Genomic DNA, 21,069 nt, shown 5'->3' with positions numbered 1-21,069 from the left:
TTGCAACACTACCGGATCATACTGAGCACAGTCCCCTTGCAACACTACTGGATCATACTGAGCACAGTCCCCTTGCAACACTACCGGATCATACTGAGCACAGTCCCCTTGCAACACTACTGGATCATACTCAGCACAGTCCCCTTGCAACACTACCGGATCATACTGAGCACAGTCCCCTTGCAACACTACTGGATCATACTGAGCACAGTCCCCTTGCAACACTACTGGATCATACTGAGCACAGTCCCCTTGCAACACTACTGGATCATACTCAGCACAGTCCCCTTGCAACACTACCGGATCATACTGAGCACAGTCCGTTGATCAGTTGAGCTGGCAGATAGTACCATGTTCTACAGGCTGAGCTTTCTCACTAATGATTCACTCACCTGTGTTAGCTTTACTAACTCTTCTGCAACCTCAGAGAGAGAGAGAGAGACAGGAAGGGGAGGGGTGTAGAGCTGAAGGGCGAAAGATTAACAGAGCAAGAACGAGAGGAACCAAGGGTCAGAAGGTCTCCTACCTGAAACAGGGCAAAAAAATGACAGCGCAAGAATGGAGACTTTTGTTTATGGTAAGAAAAACATTTAAATCACGTCATTTTTAACAAACACTTACTGGATATGAACCCTACCCAACTCTACAGTAATCTGGAGATTGGAGAAACAATGGTTCAAAGCCGATACTCAAATGTTACCACATACCCCACTGACATTGAACATCTGGTTAATATTAACTGTCTATTTACAAAACCTTGACTGTGAGCTGTGTCCATTTATTGGGACACACAGCCCTGTTCACTAGGCGACGGGGCTTAGGGCCATGTGAGACTATGTCTGGGGGAAGAACAATTATTCAAAACCAATTTTGGAGTTAGAAGTCCATGGTTTTGTCGTTGTTGTAGACGACGTTGCCCCTGATGACAACGTAGCGGATCAGTTCCTGGTGTCCTCCTAACTGGTAGATGAGATGCTCCCACCTGCCGGACAACACCAAAACAGCACTGTCAGTCCACACACACACACACCACAACCTTAGGTAGTCTCACTCACACTAACCAACCGGTTCCATTCACACAGCTACTGCATTTTAGACAACGCCATACACAGTCCTCACCACAATTACAAGATAACCTTCAGCAGCTCGATGACTCAACGGTCAACTGGAACATACACTGTGGTGTCTGACCAGTAAATGAAGCCAGCTCTTAAAATGTAGTAGTATTTATTGACAGTAACTTTACCGTGGTGCGTTGAGGACCAGCAGGTCGCCGTGTTTGTTGACCTCCAGGGAGCCGTGCGTGTGAGAGCGGCCCAGGGCGTAGGCTGCGTTGATGGTGGCGGCGGCCAGAGCTTCAGGCATGGACATCCTCATGTTGACACACGCCAGGTGCATCACCACTGGCTGGGATAGACAGAGAGGGATAAAGAGATGATGACAGAGGGATCACTATATAGGGAATAGGCTTTTTACCTTCTCCCACTAACTCATTGAACTTACCCCCACAGCCCTCTCCATCTTTCCCCCCTAACTTTCCTCCTCCACCCCCCGTCCTCTGGTACCCACCATCGAGCAACAGTAGGCATTAGGGTTGAAGTCACTGCCCAGGGCAACAATGACCCCAGCCTCCAGCATGTCTCGGGCCCGTGGCTGGGGCAACCGTAGGATGTAAGCAGTGGTTGGGAGCAGGATGGCGGCAGTCTTAGCTGTCGCCATGGCAGCGATGCCCTCATCTGTCACCTCCTCCAGGTGACTGATAGCCAAGGCACCAAGCTCTGCCCCCAGCTAGCACCACCAGAGAAACACACACACACACAGTACAGGAATGGTTAAGTGAGATGGACAGTACCATAGACACTTAAATAATACGTACAGGTAGTAAACCAGCTGTTGTTACACCAGTGACAGAAGAGAGGTGCAGGTTGATGATGCGTACCTGTGCAGAGTTCATGGGGTGCAGCTCGTCTCCGTGGAAGTTGATGTTGAGGCCCATGTCCAGGCCAGCCTGCAGGATGGAGCGCGTGGAGGACAGGTCAAACACACCCTGCTCACAGAACACATCTATGTTATCCACCCTCAGGGCCCCCGCTGACATACGCTCACGCAGCCGCGGCAACTGGACCTTAAGGATGTCTGTTGTCGCCTCGGCAACAGTCTTACCCCTGGGAAAGAATCAAAAGGGGTGGGTAATTTAATAACACCTAGTGAGGACGAAAGTCAGTAGGGTTATAGCTGTATAGGTGTGGGTGAATGTAATACATAACCTCAACAGGTCATGACGGGGTGGAAGTGAGGTGTCTGTTCAGGATAGGGAATGTTTGCTCTGTCCAGAATACCTCTGAAGTACCACCTCATGTGCATTTTACCAGCTTGTCTATGGTGTCATGAGTCTTCTCAACTACCTCCTGTGGATAGACCAACTAACCCCTGTGGAAAGGCCAACTAACCCCTGTGGATAGGCCAACTAACCCCTGTGGATAGGCCAACTAACCCCTGTGGATAGGCCAACTACCCTCCTGTGGATAGACCAACTAACCCCTGTGGATAGGCCAACTAACCCTTGTGGATAGGCCAACTAACCCCTGTGGATAGACCAAGTACCACCTGTGGATAGACCAACTAACCCCTGTGGATAGACCAAGTACCACCTGTGGATAGACCAACTAACCCCTGTGGATAGGCCAACTACCTCCTGTGGATAGGCCAACTAACCCCTGTGGATAGGCCAACTACCTCCTGTGGATAGGCCAACTACCTCCTGTGGATAGACCAACTACCTCCTGTGGATAGGCCAACTACCTCCTGTGGATAGACCAACTACCTCCTGTGGATAGACCAACTACCTCCTGTGGATAGGCCAACTACCTCCTGTGGATAGACCAACTACCTCCTGTGGATAGACCAACTACCTCCTGTGGATAGGCCAACTACCCTCCTGTGGATAGGCCAACTACCTCCTGTGGATAGACCAACTACCTCCTGTGGATAGACCAACTACCTCCTGTGGATAGGCCAACTACCCTCCTGTGGATAGGCCAACTACCTCCTGTGGATAGACCAACTACCTCCTGTGGATAGACCAACTACCTCCTGTGGATAGACCAACTACCTCCTGTGGATAGACCAACTACCTCCTGTGGATAGGCCAACTACCCTCCTGTGGATAGGCCAACTACCTCCTGTGGATAGGCCAACTACCTCCTGTGGATAGGCCAACTACCTCCTGTGGATAGGCCAACTAACAACTACTCTCTGTGGATAGGCCAACTAACCCCTGTGGATAGGCCAACTAACCCCTGTGGATAGGCCAACTAACCCCTGTGGATAGGCCAACTACCTCCTGTGGATAGGCCAACTACCCTCCTGTGGATAGGCCAACTACCCTCCTGTGGATAGGCCAACTAACAACTACTCTCTGTGGATAGGCCAACTAACAACTACCCTCTGTGGATAGGCCAACTAACAACTACCCTCTGTGGATAGGCCAACTAACAACTACCCTCTGTGGATAGGCCAACTAACCCCTGTGGATAGGCCAACTAACCCCTGTGGATAGGCCAACTAACCCCTGTGGATAGGCCAACTACCTCCTGTGAATAGGCCAACTACCCTCCTGTGGATAGGCCAACTACCCTCCTGTGGATAGGCCAACTAACAACTACCCTCTGTGGATAGGCCAACTAACCCCTGTGGATAGGCCAACTATCCCCTGTGGATAGGCCAACTAACCCCTGTGGATAGGCCAACTAACCCCTGTGGATAGGCCAACTAACCCCTGTGGATAGGCCAACTAACCCCTGTGGATAGGCCAACTAACCCCTGTGGATAGGCCAACTACCCTCCTGTGGATAGGCCAACTACCTCCTGTGGATAGACCAACTACCTCCTGTGGATAGGCCAACTACCCTCCTGTGGATAGGCCAACTAACAACTACCCTCTGTGGATAGGCCAACTAACCCCTGTGGATAGGCCAACTAACCCCTGTGGATAGGCCAACTAACCCCTGTGGATAGGCCAACTAACCCCTGTGGATAGGCCAACTAACCCCTGTGGATAGGCCAACTAACCCCTGTGGATAGGCCAACTAACCCCTGTGGATAGGCCAACTAACCCCTGTGGATAGGCCAACTAACCCCTGTGGATAGGCCAACTAACCCCTGTGGATAGGCCAACTAACCCCTGTGGATAGGCCAACTAACCCCTGTGAATAGGCCAACTAACCCCTGTGAATAGGCCAACTAACCCCTGTGGATAGGTCAACTAACCCCTGTGAATAGGCCAAGTACCCTCTGTGGATAGGCCAAGTACCCCCTGTGGATAGGCCAAGTACCCTCTGTGGATAGGCCAAGTACCCCCTGTGGATAGGCCAAGTACCCCCTGTGGATTGGCCAACTAACCCCTGTGGATAGGCCAACTAACCCCTGTGGATAGGCCAACTACCCCCTGTGGATAGGTCAACTAACCCCTGTGGATAGGTCAACTAACCCCTGTGGATAGGCCAAGTACCCCCTGTGGATAGGCCAAGTACCCCCTGTGGATAGGCCAACTAACCCCTGTGGATAGGCCAACTACCCCCTGTGGATAGGCCAACTAACCCCTGTGGATAGGCCAACTAACCCCTGTGGATAGGCCAACTAACCCCTGTGGATAGGCCAACTAACCCCTGTGGATAGGCCAACTAACCCCTGTGGATAGGCCAACTAACCCCTGTGGATAGGCCAACTAACCCCTGTGGATAGGCCAACTAACCCCTGTGGATAGGCCAACTAACCCCTGTGAATAGGTCAACTAACCCCTGTGAATAGGCCAACTAACCCCTGTGGATAGGTCAACTAACCCCTGTGGATAGGCCAAGTACCCCCTGTGGATAGGCCAAGTACCCTCTGTGGATAGGCCAAGTACCCCCTGTGGATAGGCCAAGTACCCCCTGTGGATAGGCCAAGTACCCCCTGTGGATAGGCCAAGTACCCCCTGTGGATAGGCCAACTACCCCCTGTGGATAGGCCAACTACCCCCTGTGGATAGGCCAACTACCCCCTGTGGATAGGCCAACTACCCCCTGTGGATAGGCCAACTACCCCCTGTGGATAGGCCAACTACCCCCGGTGGTCCTAGTACCACTGGTGTAGAGTGTGTGTTCAGTACTTAGGGACGGCGTGTGCGCCACAGTAGGTAGATGATATATTGATTGGCAGGGTACGTCTGGCCGTCTCGATGACCTCCAGCATCTTCAGCTCTGTCTGCAGCTCCAGGCCATAGCCACTCTTACACTCCACCAGGGTAGTGCCTGCCCGCTGCATCCGACTCAGCCTGCCTGTCAGAGAGGCCAGCAGGGTGGAGGCAAGAGCAGCCCGGGTGTGCTCCACTGTGAAGTGGATCCCTCCTCCGGCACGGTGCACATCCATGTAGGTGGCACCAGCCAACTGTAAGCACACACAACATTACCTAGGCTGCGTTTTGACAGGTAGTCCAATTCTGATATTTTTTCACTAATTGGACTTTTGAAAAATCAGATCAGCTCTGAAAATGATCTTGCGTGAAACCATCTGATGCGATTGGTAAAAAGACAAATTTGTGGAAAAAAAGATCAGAATTGGGCTGCTTGTGTAAACGCCATATAAAGCTTTACTCTGAAAGATGAGTCATATTACAAACTGTTGAGGCAGAGGGGACAGGACCCATGGAAGTCATATTTACCTTCATGGCAAATTCATGCACCCTGTCTCCAGCCCATACAGGGTGGGTGTGTGCATCAACCAGTCCTGAAACGCAATAATCAAAGAGCACAACTGCATTTCTGTAAAACCTCTTATTTACCTACATGATAGAACACTAAACCAATGATTCAAATATTTGTATCAATAGAACAGGGGTGCATTCGGCAGGACCTAACGTTTTGGAACATTCAAATAAAAATATGCTACGTAGACCAAACATGGCTCTCTGACACACAGGAGGCTGCTGAGGGGAGAATGGTTCATAATAATGGCCAGAACAGAGCAAATGGAATGACATCAAACACATGGAAACCATGTTTGATGTATTTGATACCATTCCACTGATTCCGCTCCAGCCATTACCACGAGCCCGTCCTCCCCAATTAATGTGCCACCAACCTCCTGTGCTCTGACTTGAAGAATACGGAATAATGTCAACCCTATTCATGCCAATTCTATTTGCACCGTTCGACAACGTTTGGCAAATAAACGTGGCCAAAGTTGCATGTTTACATGGCTCTTGCTATCCAGTATCCTTGGGACCTCCCTACCCCATTGAAGTTGCCATTTAAAATGGTATGGGTTAAATTTAGGATTAGGAAAAGGTTATGGTTAGGATTAAGGATCCCAGATAGCCAAACCATGTTTACACTGGTGTGCACATCTAGATCTACCGCCCCCTATTGTCCAGGGTGGTGTATTGCACTGATACTTGCCTGGAATGACACACATGCCAGTTGCATCGATGACTTTATCAAACGAGACCCCTGCATATTGGAAATCAATGGTGCTCGCTGGTCCAATATCCTTTATCAGGCCGTCGCTGCACGAACAATACACAGCTCATTTAATCAATAGTTTGCGGTAGAACAACATCTGGTTTAGGCCAAAATGTAATTTTACTTTCAGAGCGCGTTAGGGCATTCTGTAGTCTGCGACGTTTGACAGTCGCTGTCAACTCGTTCTAACCAAATTGTAACAAATAATAACTAACTAGTAGCCAAACCACTGAATATTAAACAATGTTGCAATCTGCAGCCCTAAAACGGACATTAATGATACAATGTTTCGACTTACCTCCCGATAACCAAACTACTGTTCTCAATCACACACAGCTTTTGCATCCCATCCTTCGTCAGGAACTTCTCACCGTTGTTGCAAATTAAAACCACCTGTTTCGCGTTCTTTACCAAAAGTTTGGACATTTTGAAAGTCGAAATTAGACTTAAAAATGTTGAATTACTTTTGTAAGTCACCTCTATTTCTATGTCGCCTCGCTGTCACTTTCTAGTGGTTTGGGGGAAAGTAAATATGTGCTCAACAGGTGTTCAAAGTGCAAGAGCCAAATCCTGGGTGGGGCTTTGAAAATGAGGAATACTGTACATTGATTGACAGGCTCTGTTAAATGTGTAGTGTTTGATAAGGTTGAGACACCACATCAATCACCTCCCTCACAAACCTGTAATAATACCACCAGACAGCAGGTTTAGGAATGGGTACAATAAACATCCTTTTATTTTATTTTTTCTACAGTGATAATACATACTGATCATAAACAGTAGAAGAAAGAAAAAAAAAAGAAAAAAATGTTTTCTTGAAAGTTTCACACATATAAAACTAACTTGCTTCCCCAAGGGTCAATTTTCCACATAGTGAAAATTACTAAGATTTAAACACTCATCCAGATCATCAGTTGTTAAGTCTCATCCTCGTCATCATTCTTTCATTTCTCCGTCCTCCTCTTCTTCCTCCACTCCTCTAATATATAAAACATTATTGCACCTGTGGGTAGAGAATACGCACTTTAGATCAAAGAGAATTACACTGAACAGCCACTATCAAACATCTGCATCAGTCACACTAGAAGTATGCTGGATACAGAAGTGCAGGGAGAATACATTTCTACTGGTATTCATTAAAGGGTAGACTTGCAGTTCAACCAATAAATCAGAATATAGAGTTACATTCTATTGCAGAAAATATTTGATTTCAACAAATACTTTCTTCCTTCCTTCCCTCCCTCCCTCATCGTTTTCTTGAACTGGGTATTATTTACTACAAATCAAACAAGACGAAGTGGGACTTTGAGGGACTTTCCTGAACTTGTTCAATATGAAACCTGTTTTTGTTGCAAAACACTTTCTGTTGAAACAGTCTAAACTAATGAATACACCCCAGGTCACTACTCTAAGAGGTAGATATTTCATGAACGCAGTCATTGTCAATCTTGATCACCTCAGGAGTGAAGGACAAGGGGCAGAAGGCAACATTGTAGAGAATCCAGAAGAGGGCTCTTATTTACCTAACAAGTACTTCTCCAAGGTGACCAGCCAAAGCTCCATCCACATACTCTTCTGTGTTCGCCAACTGTCAAAACCAATGACAAAAACATGACAAATTTAAATTGGCATTAACCTGCACCAGCCACACACACAGTCCAGGTTAGTGCAAAATACTGCACATGCAGCATATGTGGACAAAAAAATGAATAACTTGTGGGGGACTTTTATTTTGACATGAGATAAGCAGAGAGAAAGTGGGTCTACAACAGACCCATATTTGGAAAGTCTTTAATAATACAATCCTTTAGATATTGTCTCAAATTCCGTCATAATGACTAATCGTCCTGCCCACCAGCACTGTAAACTGAAATGGAATTGTTTTTGACTTCTGGCTTCCCACGGACTGTTTTTGTGCAATCCAATCCAATTGAAAGCAACGTTAGCGTATGTAAATACACCGGCGTTTCTAAAAGCACACGTGTCCAGATGTGCTCCCTCACCTGCATGTTCATGTAGCTGTCCACAGACACTAGGTAGCCCTTGTACTCCATCCCCCACTTCAGCTTCACCATCACCGGCTTGCCTGTCAGGCCGTTCAGGAAGGGCTTGGGGTTCAGAGGTAAACTCTACACACACAGCAACGGGAAGACGCTGGGATTATTGTTATGGGTAATAATTTAATAGAACAAAATAGAACGTCCAGACCCAGGTGTAGGGAAGAACAGACGTATATTACCATGCAATGAAACGCATATTAGATTTCAATCTGCAACATGACTTTATGTGCTGCTCATTCACTGCAATGAATGAATGGGATAACGTTAGCTTGCTGGAAAAAGGCACCCAACTCAACTACTGATCCGTTTTTCTTTTCAAAAGATCATGGCAATTGTATTATAACCAACCATGTCAACACTCACCATTGCTGTGCGAAATGTGGTGCTATTATATCTTAGTACTTTACTATCTTTTCGACACAAAAACGTCCAGACTAGCACGCATTGCCGCCGAAACCAGGAAACTGGAGCAAATCAACTTTGACCCAAAACAAATGTTAATCAATTGAGAAGAGCTCGAAATATTTATGTACCGCCACCTAGTGTACTGAGTGGCAAAAATTAAGATACATGATTTACATTTCCATGTTCATTGCTCATTGCGGCAGATATTTTAACGGAAAATGTTATAGATAAGTAAAGGACAGTAAACTATTATATTTATCCATATCCATCTTCAAATGGTTGCATTTTATTCAAAAGACTGCCCATGTGTATCGGACAATGGCGCCCTCTGGCGGTTATAGTGGTTATCGTGTTGAGTACTGCACCTCGGTCCACTTCCCAACAATCTTTGAGCTGTGATGTGATTTATTTACTATCAATGGATGTAATCTACCTAGATAAAGCTTTACTAATTTCTATGTAACGCAGCAAATAAACAAATTCAATGTTTTCAAGCCAAAACCCAGTCTTCAGTCATGTACCAGGAGGAGTGGCCCATCAATGGAAACCACTGGTGTCCAAGGTCATTGTAATTGAATTAAAAACATTTGAAACAAGATTTGAAATCTGCATTTAATTTCAAACAAAAGATTTATTTATTTTCAATAAATGAATATGTTTTGTCTGGAATTGCATGAAGAACTTGTGGCATAGAGGTAAACTGTCATATCTGGGTCTGTCTGGCAGCTCTCTTAACTCTTACTAAACCGTTTGGCAAGTTTGAACTTGAGATCATGAATAATACTTCCAACAGCAAGGGATGGTTTAAGTGGAAATTCCTTTGAAATTACACTAAACCGTCTTTACATTACTGAAATACTGATGTCCTTACATCAACGTTAATGTGTTTGTGTGAGCATGTTCAGGTGTGTGTGTGTGTGTGTGTGTGTGTGTGTGTGTGTGTGTGTGTGTGTGTGTGTGTGTGTGTGTGTGTGTGTGTGTGTGTGTGTGTGTGTGTGTCAAATTAAATCAAATTTAATTGGTCACATACACATGGTTAGCAGATGTTAATTAGAGTGTAGCAAAATGCTTGTGCTTCTAGTTCCAACAGTGCAGTAATATCTAACAAGTAATCTAACAAATTCACAACGACTACCTTATACACACAAATGTAAAGGGATGAATAAGAATATGTACATATAAATATATGGATGAGCGATGGCCGTGTGGCATAGGCTAGATACAGTAGATGGTATAGAATACAGTATATACATGATATGAGATGAGTAATGTAGGATGTGTAGACATTATTAAAGTGGCGTTATTTAAAGTGACTAGTGATACCTTATTAAATCAATTTATTAAAGTGGCCAGAGATTTGAGTCTGTATGTTGGCAGCAGCCACTCTATGTTAGTGATGGCTGTTTAACAGTCTGATGGCCTTGAGATAGAAGCTGTTTTTCAGTCTCTCGGTCCCTGCTTTGATGCACCTGTACTGACATCGCCTTCTGGATGATAGCGAGGTGAACAGGCAGTGGCTCGGGTGGATGTCGTCCTTGATGATCTTTTTGGCCTCCCTGTGACATCGGGTGCTGTAGGTGTCCTGAAAGGCAGGTAGTTTTCCCCCGGTGATGCGTTGTGCAGACCTCACCACCCTCTGGAGAGCCTTGCAGTTGTGGGCGGAGTAGTTTCCATACCAGGTGGTGATACATCCCGACAGGATGCTCTCGATTGTGCATCTGTAAAAGTTTCTGAGTGTTTTAGGTGACAAGCCACATTTCTTCAGCCTCCTGAGGTTGAAGAGGCGCTAGTTGTGCCTTCTTCACCACGCTATCTGCGTGGGTGGACCATTTCAGTTTGTCTGTGATGTGTACGCCAAGGAACTTAAAACTTTCCACCTTCTCCACTACTGTCCCATCAATGTGGATAGGGGTGTGCTCCCTCTGCTGTTTCCTGAAGTCCACGATCATCTGCTTTGTTTTGTTGACGTTGAGTGAGAGGTTATTTTCCTGACACCACACTCCAAGGGCCCTCACCTAGCTGGGGGTGTCTCGTCATTGTTGGTAATCAAGCCTACCACTGTAGTGTCGTCTGCCAACTTGATGATTGAGGCGTGCATGGCCACGCAGTCATGGTTGAACAAGGAGTACAGAAGAGGGCTGAGAACCCACCCTTGTGGGGCCCCAGTGTTGAGGATCAGCGGGGTGGAGATGTTGTTTCCTACCCTCACCACCTGGGGGCGTCAGAAAGTCAAGGACCCAGTTGCACAAGGCTGTGTCGAGACCCAGGGTCTCGAGCCTAATGACGAGTTTGGAGGGTACTATGGTGTTAAATGCTGAGCTGTAGTCAATTAACAGCATTCTTACATAGGTATTCCTCTTATCCAGATGTGATAGGGCAGTGTGCAGTGTGATGGCGATTGCTTCATCTGTGGACCTATTGGGGCAGTAAGCAAATTGAGTGGGTCTAGGGTATCAGGTAGGGTGGAGGTGATATGATCCTTCACTAGTCTCTCAAAGTACTTCATGATGACAGAAGCGAGTGTTACGAGGCGATAAAGGGAATAAAAGGGCATTGTGTGAGCGTGTGTGTGAGCGTGTGTGTCTGGTTGTATGAACAGACATACACCTAGGTATGTATCATGGGAAAACTCTTATACTGTTAAAGGATAGTTAAACTATCACTAATCATGAGCTGCTGCATGCATGACCTAGGATAACACTGACATGTCCCATTGTCTATTGTGTAATAGATGTGCAGGGATGAAGACTCACGGGGAAGATGGAAACAGAAGTGCAGGATATAATCCAGGAGAACTTGAGCTTTCAGCAAAACAGAGAATGAAATATATTAGACAGTATGCAGGTCTGCTCTGGTGTGTTCCATGCAGAGTAGCCATGCTGGGCTCATTGAGGTGAAGCAGAAAGCAACAGAGAGGAGGCGGTTGAGGGCCTATCAAAGAATTAGAGCAGGAGATCACTGAGCTAAAGGAGGAGGGGGTGGGGGTGGGGGGCATTGAGGGTCAGAGCCCCACATCATTCCTGAATACCAATGCAGCTCCATGACTTCACTGTCCTACTGTATAATGCTCATCGCCAGCACTGACCACACGAGGGCAACATGTACACAGACACTGTTTGTTACTGATTTAGCTCAAATGTCACAATATTTGGAAGCATGTAGCCTATTGCAGAGAGAGAATATGCTATAATCAAACCCCATATCCTAAGCAGCACTGTCACCAGCTACACTTTTATATAGGCCTAATGACAAGATGAGAATTTATAATATTATTGAGATTTTGCCTGAAATATTAGGCCTACAATAAGATTTATTGCTGTCATTATTAAAGGGATATTTTGGGATTTTGGCAATACCCTTTATCGACTTCCCCTGAGTCAGATGAACTCGTGGGTACCATTTTATGTCTCTATGTGCAGTTTGAAGGAAGTTGATAACAAGTGCTAGCGGAGCTTGCTAACTAGCATTAGCGCAATTACTGGAAGTCTATGGGCATCTGCATGCTAGCAGATCCGTATAGACTCCCAGTCATTGCGCTAACGCTAGTTAGCATTGGCTCGCGAAAATACCTCTTACTGCCTTCATAATGGACACAGAGACCTAAAAATGGTATCCACGAGTTCGTCTGACTCTGGGGAACTCTTAGCCAAAATTCCAAAGTATCCCTTTAAGAGTATTTTGGGAACGGAAGCAGGACTTTGGTAGGCTATTAAAAATTCATCTAGGAATTAAAAGGCCAACTTTCTGGTATAATCATCTCTGCATAAGCCAGGGTAGTTCATTAATTAATTGGTACTACATAAAACAGATCAGTTAATAATTCTCAATTGGCTTACATTCCACTCCAATTAGCTGGGATTTTGGATAGGCCATCAGTAGCATATTGTCAACATAGCCCATGCAGAAGTGTATTTAGCCAAGTGAACAAACTCCCCATATATATTTAATTTAACCTTTATTTTACTAGGCAAGTCAGTTAAGAACAAATTCTTATTTTCAATGATGGCCTAGGAACAGTGGGTTAACTGCCTGTTCAGGGGCAGAATGACAGATTTGTACTTTGTCAGCTCAGGGATTTGAACTTGCAACCTTTCGGTTACTAGTCCAACGCTCTAACCACTAGGCTACCCTGCCGCCACAAATATATACACTACCGGTCAAAAGTTTGAGGTCACTTACAAATGTCCTTGTTTTTGAAAGAAAAGCCATTTTTTTTGCTTATTAAAATAACATCAAATTGATCATAAATACAGTGTAGACATTCTTAATGTTGTAAATGACTATTGTAGCTAGAAACGGCAGATTTTTTATGGAATATCTACATAGCTGTACAGAGGCCCATTATCAGCAACCATCACTCCTGTGTTCCAATGGCACATTGTGTACTACTCCCTTCACAGAACAGTGCAAACTGTCTCTAACCAGAATAGAAAGAGGAGTGGGAGGCCCTGGTGCACAACTGAGCAAGAGGACAAGTACATTAGAGTGGCTAGTTTGAGAAACAGACGCCTCACAAGTCCTCAACTGGCAGCTTCATTAAATAGTGACCGCAAAACACCAGTCTCAACGTCAACAATGTCTCATCGCTGCAACTCCCCAACAGGCTTGGGAGGCAAAGTTTGAGTCATACATCCTCCAAAACATGACCCGCCAAACCTTCCTTCTTAAAACCCGCCCGTTCAACCTGGAAGCCAGCCGCACCAATGTTTCGGAAGAAACACAGTTCAACTGACGACCTGTGTCAGCCTGCAGGAGCCTGGCCCACCACAAGGAGTCGCTAGATTGTGATGAGCCAAGTAAAGCCCGCCCGTCCAAACCCTCTCCTAACCCAGACGACGCTGGGCCAATTGGGAGCTGCCCTATGGGACTCCCAATCACGGCTAGTTGTGATACAGCCTGGGATCAAACCCAGGTCTGTAGTGATGCCTCTAGCACTGCAATGCAGTGCCTTAGACCATTGCACCACTCAGGAGGCCCCCAAACTTCACAATTTTAAAGTAAGTGCCACAAATACACTGGTATTTGTGGCCAAAACATAAATGGGAGAAAAAACACTTCAAAACCCCAATCTCAAATTTGTATCTCAAACAAGTGTTTCAAAAATGCTTGCTATTTCCTCATATAACATGACATCATCTCCCTGAGGAGGATGAGCTGGCCTATAAGCATTCTAGAGGAGGATGAGTTGGCCCATCAATGGTTTACTTGCGTGAATATTTATAATGTCCAGTACACACACACCACTCTGTTGTTGGGGTATGCCCACACCATTCCAACACAGAAACGCTGCTGTTTTAACATAATTAATAAAACATCTTGGAATGAAAACTATTTCACTCATATTGTCAGTTATTATAGGTCATATTTTATAGAAATCTGGAAACACTGGGCAGTTACTTTAGTTTAAAGTGGGTCACTAGCTAGGTTTCCATCCAATTGGTGACAGATTTTCTTGTGAATATTCTCAAATCTGCATAAGTAAAATATGCGCATTTGATGTGTTTACATCAAATTGACTTGTGCTAAAAGTCTGTGTGTGATGACATAGTACACAGAAAAATAACTGTTGCGGTTAAATTCCCATGTACAGATAAAAAAAAAAAGTTAAATGGGTTTCCATTGTATTTTCAACTCTACTGATGTCACAAAACATTTGTTATATAGCGAATGTGCCCACCCTGGTATTGGCATGTGTGCTCTAGCAACCAGCTTGCAGATACAGTTGTGGGTACAGTCGACGCATGATAAGATTATTATGGCCAAAAGAGGGAGATTGTTTTAATTTGTCAAACGGCAGCCAAGCATGGATTCATCAAGTCACCAGAATAAGATCCTCGATATTAATTGGAAAGTAGCATTAACCTCATCACCTTGCACTTTCACCACCCTATGAAATTCATCATCATGTATTTAATCTGTAGCCAAATAAACTGTATGCTTTCCCGATTCCTAGTGGGATGACCACATAAACATGTCATCCGTGACTCCAAATTCACTTCGATATGATGGTTATATCAATATTTATATCAATATTCGTTTCCACCTTCAATTCTCGCATAATACATGAACCTACACAAAAATATCCAACCTTATATTTGACCGACAATATTAGCTGTTTCCATCAGGCATGTTGTACTTTTTGTTATCGGACATCTAGGCCTACTTTATTCGCATGAAAAGGTTGGATGGAAAAGTGGTTAGTCTCGTTTCTAAAAAGGGCCAACTATTTCCCCCAATGTGAATCCTGTTCAGCCCACGAGCCTCAATCATTCTGGACCCTTGGCTTTGTTATTCTGCGTTCCTTTGTTTTGTTTACACAAAGTGTCAAACTTTACCGCATTTTATTTTTTTTATCCGGATGAGTGTCTGTGGATTGGAGAGGTTTGGATGACCACGGCGTGCCAGCTCTGACCTGACACCGACTGGCTCCTGACTACCAGGAATGTTCCTTTAAAGAGAAAAATGCAAAGAGACGGGGCGGAGCCGCAAGCCCGCTGTCACTCTCTCAGTATTCCATAGTAGATTCACAGTATATCTTCAGGCCAACAGCAAGCAAATTAACTGTAAGGTAGAAGGTCCCGACGAATACGAGAGAACGAAAATCAGTCCTCGGCCTTTGCAGAAGTAAATGCGGCATAATGGAATACTTTTCCCTGAGTGTCTGAACATTTATTTTTCTTTGATCATATCTGATTGTTATTGAAATGGATAGTATAACCTACACTGGCTTTGAACCTTGGCTTTACATTCGCGGATGAAATCTAGCATCTATTTGCCACTTGAATAACACCAACGAGGTGTCGCGTTGCCTATTCACAAGGCTGCTCTCTAGGTATCTCATAGCCTAACCTCTTCTTGGGAACACTTGCTCGTGGGTCGGAACTATGATGTGGACTTTGTTTGCTGTTTTTACCTGCACTGGACTATCTGGTATTCTTGCAGGTTTGTATGTTTTCTTTAAAAAAAACTTAATTGGATTCATAGGCAGTGTATTCATTGTGTGCAACAATGTAGCGTTCCCGCTGTCTCGGAACAATACGCGTGATGAGGGCAGCAACGGTGACGAAAGTATTTCCTTACGCTCGGCTCTGTTGACCACCTCGGGTCAACATTCTATTTGTGTCGAGGTGAAACTCGCGTCTCATGATATCATTGAGATTTTCTCTATAATGTAGAATGTTTTCAAACGAAACACAAAGATACTGATGTGTTGTTTAAACTATGTAATAACCTCAAAAGACCATAACAATGAAGGCTACTGTGAGCTAACATCCATTGTCGACTGCCAAAAATGGATTTTGAATACCTGCCCATATTATAAACAGAATTGTTGTGTTATAAAACCATGAAACCCTGCTGTGAACAGAACAGCCCTTGTGTGCATGTTGGCAGTGGAGAGGACTCTTAAAGATGGCAGTGTTGCCCAGAAGGTGTTCTTAAGACCCATGGGCAATGCATCTGGAACGTGCCTGGAGTGCACATCCTCCTCCCATAGCTTCCCAAAACTTGATCTGTGTCAAAGTCCACATTGAAGCATTCAAGTTAAGACTTTAGATTCAAGTTTATATGACATACACACAGACGCACACACAACCACACACACACATCCTCACCCTCCTCCTTCTCCTATAACCTGTCCTCTCTCTCTTCCTATAGATGTGGGTCGTGTAGGGGGGGTAGCCCCTCGCTGTGAGAGCCAGGCGTGTAACCCCCGAATGGGCAATCTGGTGCTAGGCCGCAGGGTCCTGACCCAGACCGTGTGTGGCTACAAGGGCACCGAGCCCTACTGCTCCTACTCTGACCCCTCCTCCTCCACAGCGCCCTGCCCCCCGGCCAGGTGTGGGGAGTGCAACGCGGCCCTCCCCCTGCAGGCCCACCTGGCTGCAGCCATGGCCGACTCCTCCTTCCGCCACCCCAACACCTGGTGGCAGTCGTCCGGGGAAGTGGAGTCTGAGACTCTGCAGCTGGATCTGGAGGCAGAATTCCTCTTCACCCACCTGATCATGGTGTTCCGCTCGCCCCGCCCTACCGCTATGACCCTGGAGCGCTCGCAGGACTTTGGGCAGACCTGGAAGACATTGCAGTACTACGCCAGGAACTGTAGCGCCACCTTTGGACTGGAGGAGGGAAAGGCAGTGCTGGATGGGGCTCCCTGCACCTCCAAATACTCTGGAGCTTACCCCTGTACCAGGGGAGAGGTGAGGAGGGTTTGTGTGTGTGTGTGTGTGTGGAGACAGACAGACAGGACTGTCTGAGACAGAACCAGGTGTTAGTCCAGACAGCAGCTCAGACTCACACCTCTAGCCGTCCAGGATGTGCCCTGTCATGGCACCTTACTTATGGACGGATGAACAGCTGGAAGGAAGGAGGGATGATAGATGTTGGCTACTGTACTACACACAGGAGTGTCCACTCCACTTCCCCCCCATTCATAAAGCTAACCTGCATATTCCCCTGTGTGTCTGAATCATGGGTCTCTCATCTAAATACAGGTACTAATCAAAACTGTTTTTTTTTACCTTAATTTTACTAGGCAAGTCAGTTAAGAACAAATTCTTATTTTCAATGACGGCCTAGGAACAGTGGGTTGGTTAACTGCCTGTTCAGGGGTAGAACGACAGATTTGTACCTTGTCAGCTCGGGGATTCGAACTTGCAACCTTCCGGTTACTAGTCCAACGCTCTAACCACTAGGCTACCCTGCCGCCCCGTGATGAGTTGAGACAGGTGTGTTAGTGCTGTTCTGGAACTCCAGTCTGCACACCCTAACCTCTCTACAGCTCTCTATGGCCTGGGTAGTCTGTCGTACCCATGCCAGCAGCAGCACTACGGAGGAGTGTGTTATTACTACAGAAGGGTGGTTATCAGGTGGATGTAGGGATGATGTGGCAAGAAAGGGTTCCTGGCAGCTCCTTGATGTCTAACTGAAACAGTGTGTGAGGGGTTTCAGCTCCTACCAAGGCAGAGCTAACAGTTCATCCAGTGCAGGGAGATCATGTAGTGCAGGGTTCCCCAACTGGTGGCTCACAGGGCCGGATTTGGTGGTTTTGTTAGGCCCCCCAAGTTTTCTGAGAATAATAAAACACAATATACTCTATGTGTATGTGTGTATGTATCTATGTATGTGTTGTTGTTTTTTTTTGTTGCACATAAAACACTGTAAAAACACCAGGAAATCAGCTCCAAGTCATTTTCATTTTGAAAATCTATTCCAAGTATTCCCATGCATAATAGAGAGGCACGTGATCGTAAACAATCGTAAGCGCGGTTTGAAATTATTATGTCAAATATTATATATTTGTGATCTTCTTGCGGTCATTTTGCAGTCTATAAAATTATTTCCAATTATGTTCTGTCCCCCCGAACACCCGCTTAAGACACAAATGGGCCGCGGCTGAATCTAGTTGATGATCCCTAATGTAGTGCATATTGACTCTGTAATGAATCTAGTTGATGATCCCTGATGTAGTGCATGTTGACTCTGTAATGAATCTAGTTGATGATCCCTGATGATCATGTTGACTCTGTAATGAATCTAGTTGATGATCCCATGCATATTGACTCTGTAATGAATCTAGTTGATGATCCCTGATGTAGTGCATGTTGACTCTGTAATGAATCTAGTTGATGATCCCTGATGTAGTGCATGTTGACTCTGTAATGAATCTAGTTGATGATCCCTGATGTAGTGCATATTGACTCTGTAATGAATCTAGTTGATGATGTAGTCTATTGACTCTGTAATGAATCTAGTTGATGATCCCTGATGTAGTGCATATTGACTCTGTAATGAATCTAGTTGATGATCCCTGATGTAGTGCATGTTGACTCTGTAATGAATCTAGTTGATGATCCCTGATGTAGTGCATGTTGACTCTGTAATGAATCTAGTTGATGATCCCTGATGTAGTGCATGTTGACTCTAGTTGATGATCCCTGATGTAGTGCATATTGACTCTGTAATGAATCTAGTTGATGATCCCTGATGTAGTGCATATTGACTCTGTAATGAATCTAGTTGATGATCCCTGATGTAGTGCATATTGACTCTGTAATGAATCTAGTTGATGATCCCTGATGTAGTGCATGTTGACTCTGTAATGAATCTAGTTGATGATCCCTGATGTAGTGCATATTGACTCTGTAATGAATCTAGTTGATGATCCCTGATGTAGTGCATGTTGACTCTGTAATGAATCTAGTTGATGATCCCTGATGTAGTGCATGTTGACTCTGTTAATGAATCTATTGTTGTAATGAATCTAGTTGATGATCCCTGATGTAGTGCATATTGACTCTGTAATGAATCTAGTTGATGATCCCTGATGTAGTGCATGTTGACTCTGTAATGAATCTGTTAATGAATCATAATGACTCTCTAATGAGTTGATAATCCCTGATGTAGTGCATGTTGACTCTGTAATGAATCTAGTTGATGATCCCTGATGTAGTGCATGTTGACTCTGTAATGAATCTAGTTGATGATCCCTGATGTAGTGCATATTGACTCTGTAATGAATCTAATTGATGATGCTTGATGTAGTGCATGTTGACTCTGTAATGAATCTAGTTGATGATCCCTGATGTAGTGCATGTTGACTCTGTAATGAATCTAATTGATGATCCCTGATGTAGTGCATGTTGACTCTGTTGACTCTGTAATGAATCTATGACTCTGATGATCTAGTTGATGATCCCTGATGTAGTGCATGTTGACTCTGTAATGAATCTAGTTGATGATCCCTGATGTAGTGCATGTTGACTCTGTAATGAATCTAGTTGATGATCCCTGATGTAGTGCATGTTGACTCTGTAATGAATCTAGTTGATGATCCCTGATGTAGTGCATGTTGACTCTGTAATGAATCTAGTTGATGATCCCTGATGTAGTGCATGTTGACTCTGTAATGAATCTAGTTGATGATCCCTGATGTAGTGCATGTTGACTCTGTAATGACTCTCGTTGATGATCCCTGATGTAGTGCATGTTGACTCTGTAATGGTACTGCTCCACAGGCTTTTCCCTGGTAGGATTACCTACATGTAATCCTGTCATCTTTTATGATCCACTGTATTGTACATCCAAAAGCAGTCTTCCCCTGTGAGTGGTGTGTGTGTGTGTCCATGCAAGTGTGAGCATGTGAAAGTGTGTATGTGTTTATTTGAGGGACCCAGCTAATATAAGATACTTGAGTCATGTTGTGATGTGTGTGCAATGCATGTTTGTGTGTGAATGATTGTGTGTTTGTGTGTGTGTGTGAGGGAAGCAGCGAGACACTGTGATAGCAGCATGACCTTTACCCTCTAACCTCTGTCTGATGACCCTGAGGTCAGGGGAGGGGTCCAGACTCCAGAGCCCTTTCAGCTCCTCATCACAGAGTCTGTTATACTAAACCATTCTCCACTCTCTCTATCACTATGGCTACTGTATTTATCTTGTGATGTTCATCATTAACTAAAACCATCATTCTGATAGCTCAACTGTCTGTGGCCTGTCTGGTGATGACAGCAAGGCATGTACAGAAGTGTGTGTGTGCTTTACCCTGGGAGCTGAGAGCTGTGCTCTGTGTGTTTATGTTCATACAGAGGGCAAGGTGCACATGCAAATATGCCTACCATGTTAGGCTTTCACCTACTAACTCAATGTGTCAAGTGTGTGTGTGTGTGTGTGTGTGTGTGTGTGTTTAGTCAGTGTTAAGTGTTTGGGCTCCTGCAATCAGATAAGTGTTTAACTGTGATGGATAGCAAGAAGGAGGGAAGCAATACCGTGAGGGAGCAGGTATTCTCAGCTTCCCCCCTCCTTTATCTGATGAACATTAAAAAGCATGTCATCTCTTGTGCTGAGAGCTGAACATGTCCGTCTGAATGGGGGAAAACCTGGGAGGCTTGTTCAGGTACTAACTGAAGAGGTCTTGTTAGTCTGTTGGAGAGCTCAGGGCTCCGTGTGTTATTTATGAGGTCAGCTGGGCTGGAAGAGTGTGTGTGTTTAGGTGTTATAGAGACTGTAACCTCCTTAGAGAGGGAGCCGTCTAAACAGAGCCCCACACACACCTCTCTCTCTCTCTCTCTCTCTCTGTCTGTCAAGGAGGAAGTGCCGTTGCCCTG

General features: G+C 45.2%; 3 protein-coding genes across 5 annotated transcripts in view; 1 reads left to right on the top strand and 2 right to left on the bottom strand.

Moving 5' to 3' along the window:
- The first annotated feature begins 483 nt into the window (after positions 1–483).
- LOC135515829 (netrin-4-like) overlaps positions 484–21,069 on the top strand; it is a 35,920-nt gene continuing 15,334 nt past the window's right edge. Inside the window, exons 1-2 of one of the 3 annotated variants that reach the window (XM_064939597.1) lie at positions 484–577; positions 16,622–17,163. In XM_064939597.1, the coding sequence (XP_064795669.1) occupies positions 559–577; positions 16,622–17,163 (561 nt within the window). In that variant the 5' untranslated portion in view covers positions 484–558. Of the gene's footprint in view, positions 578–15,401; positions 15,908–16,621; positions 17,164–21,069 lie in introns of those variants that run through there. The other 2 variants (XM_064939598.1, XM_064939596.1) reach the window with 2 other exon arrangements.
- Positions 560–7,014, bottom strand: amdhd1 (amidohydrolase domain containing 1). Its single transcript, XM_064939599.1, has 8 exons — positions 6,799–7,014; positions 6,438–6,544; positions 5,702–5,766; positions 5,150–5,427; positions 1,940–2,165; positions 1,570–1,788; positions 1,247–1,407; positions 560–982 (listed from the first exon to the last, which is right to left on the bottom strand). The coding sequence occupies exons 1-8, from the start codon at positions 6,924–6,926 to the stop codon at positions 877–879; spliced, it is 1,290 nt and encodes a 429-aa protein (XP_064795671.1). The 5' UTR covers positions 6,927–7,014; the 3' UTR covers positions 560–876.
- LOC135515300 (small nuclear ribonucleoprotein F) lies at positions 7,207–9,046 on the bottom strand. The gene is made up of 4 exons (XM_064938988.1): positions 8,924–9,046; positions 8,504–8,629; positions 8,024–8,088; positions 7,207–7,503 (listed from the first exon to the last, which is right to left on the bottom strand). The coding sequence occupies exons 1-4, from the start codon at positions 8,924–8,926 to the stop codon at positions 7,437–7,439; spliced, it is 261 nt and encodes an 86-aa protein (XP_064795060.1). The 5' UTR covers positions 8,927–9,046; the 3' UTR covers positions 7,207–7,436.

Source organism: Oncorhynchus masou, chromosome 27 (genome assembly GCF_036934945.1).
Source record: "Oncorhynchus masou masou isolate Uvic2021 chromosome 27, UVic_Omas_1.1, whole genome shotgun sequence".
Lineage (NCBI taxonomy): Eukaryota > Metazoa > Chordata > Actinopteri > Salmoniformes > Salmonidae > Oncorhynchus > Oncorhynchus masou.
The sequence above is the reverse complement of the archived record's forward strand: the minus strand, read 5'-3'. Positions and strand labels throughout refer to the sequence as shown.

Coding starts and splice junctions, on each gene's coding strand:
- amdhd1 (XM_064939599.1), bottom strand. CDS start 6,926: ATGTCCAAACTTTTGGTAAAGAACGCGAAACAGGTGGTTTTAATTTGC. Junction 6,545..6,798: donor AGTAGTTTGGTTATCGGGAG/GTAAGTCGAAAC, acceptor TTGTTCGTGCAG/CGACGGCCTGATAAAGGATA. Junction 2,166..5,149: donor GGCGCACACGCCGTCCCTAA/GTACTGAACACA, acceptor ATTCTTTCCCAG/GGGTAAGACTGTTGCCGAGG.
- LOC135515300 (XM_064938988.1), bottom strand. Junction 8,089..8,503: donor ACAGCTACATGAACATGCAG/GTGAGGGAGCAC, acceptor TGGTTTTGACAG/TTGGCGAACACAGAAGAGTA. Junction 7,504..8,023: donor CTTGGAGAAGTACTTGTTAG/GTAAATAAGAGC, acceptor CTCTACCCACAG/GTGCAATAATGTTTTATATA.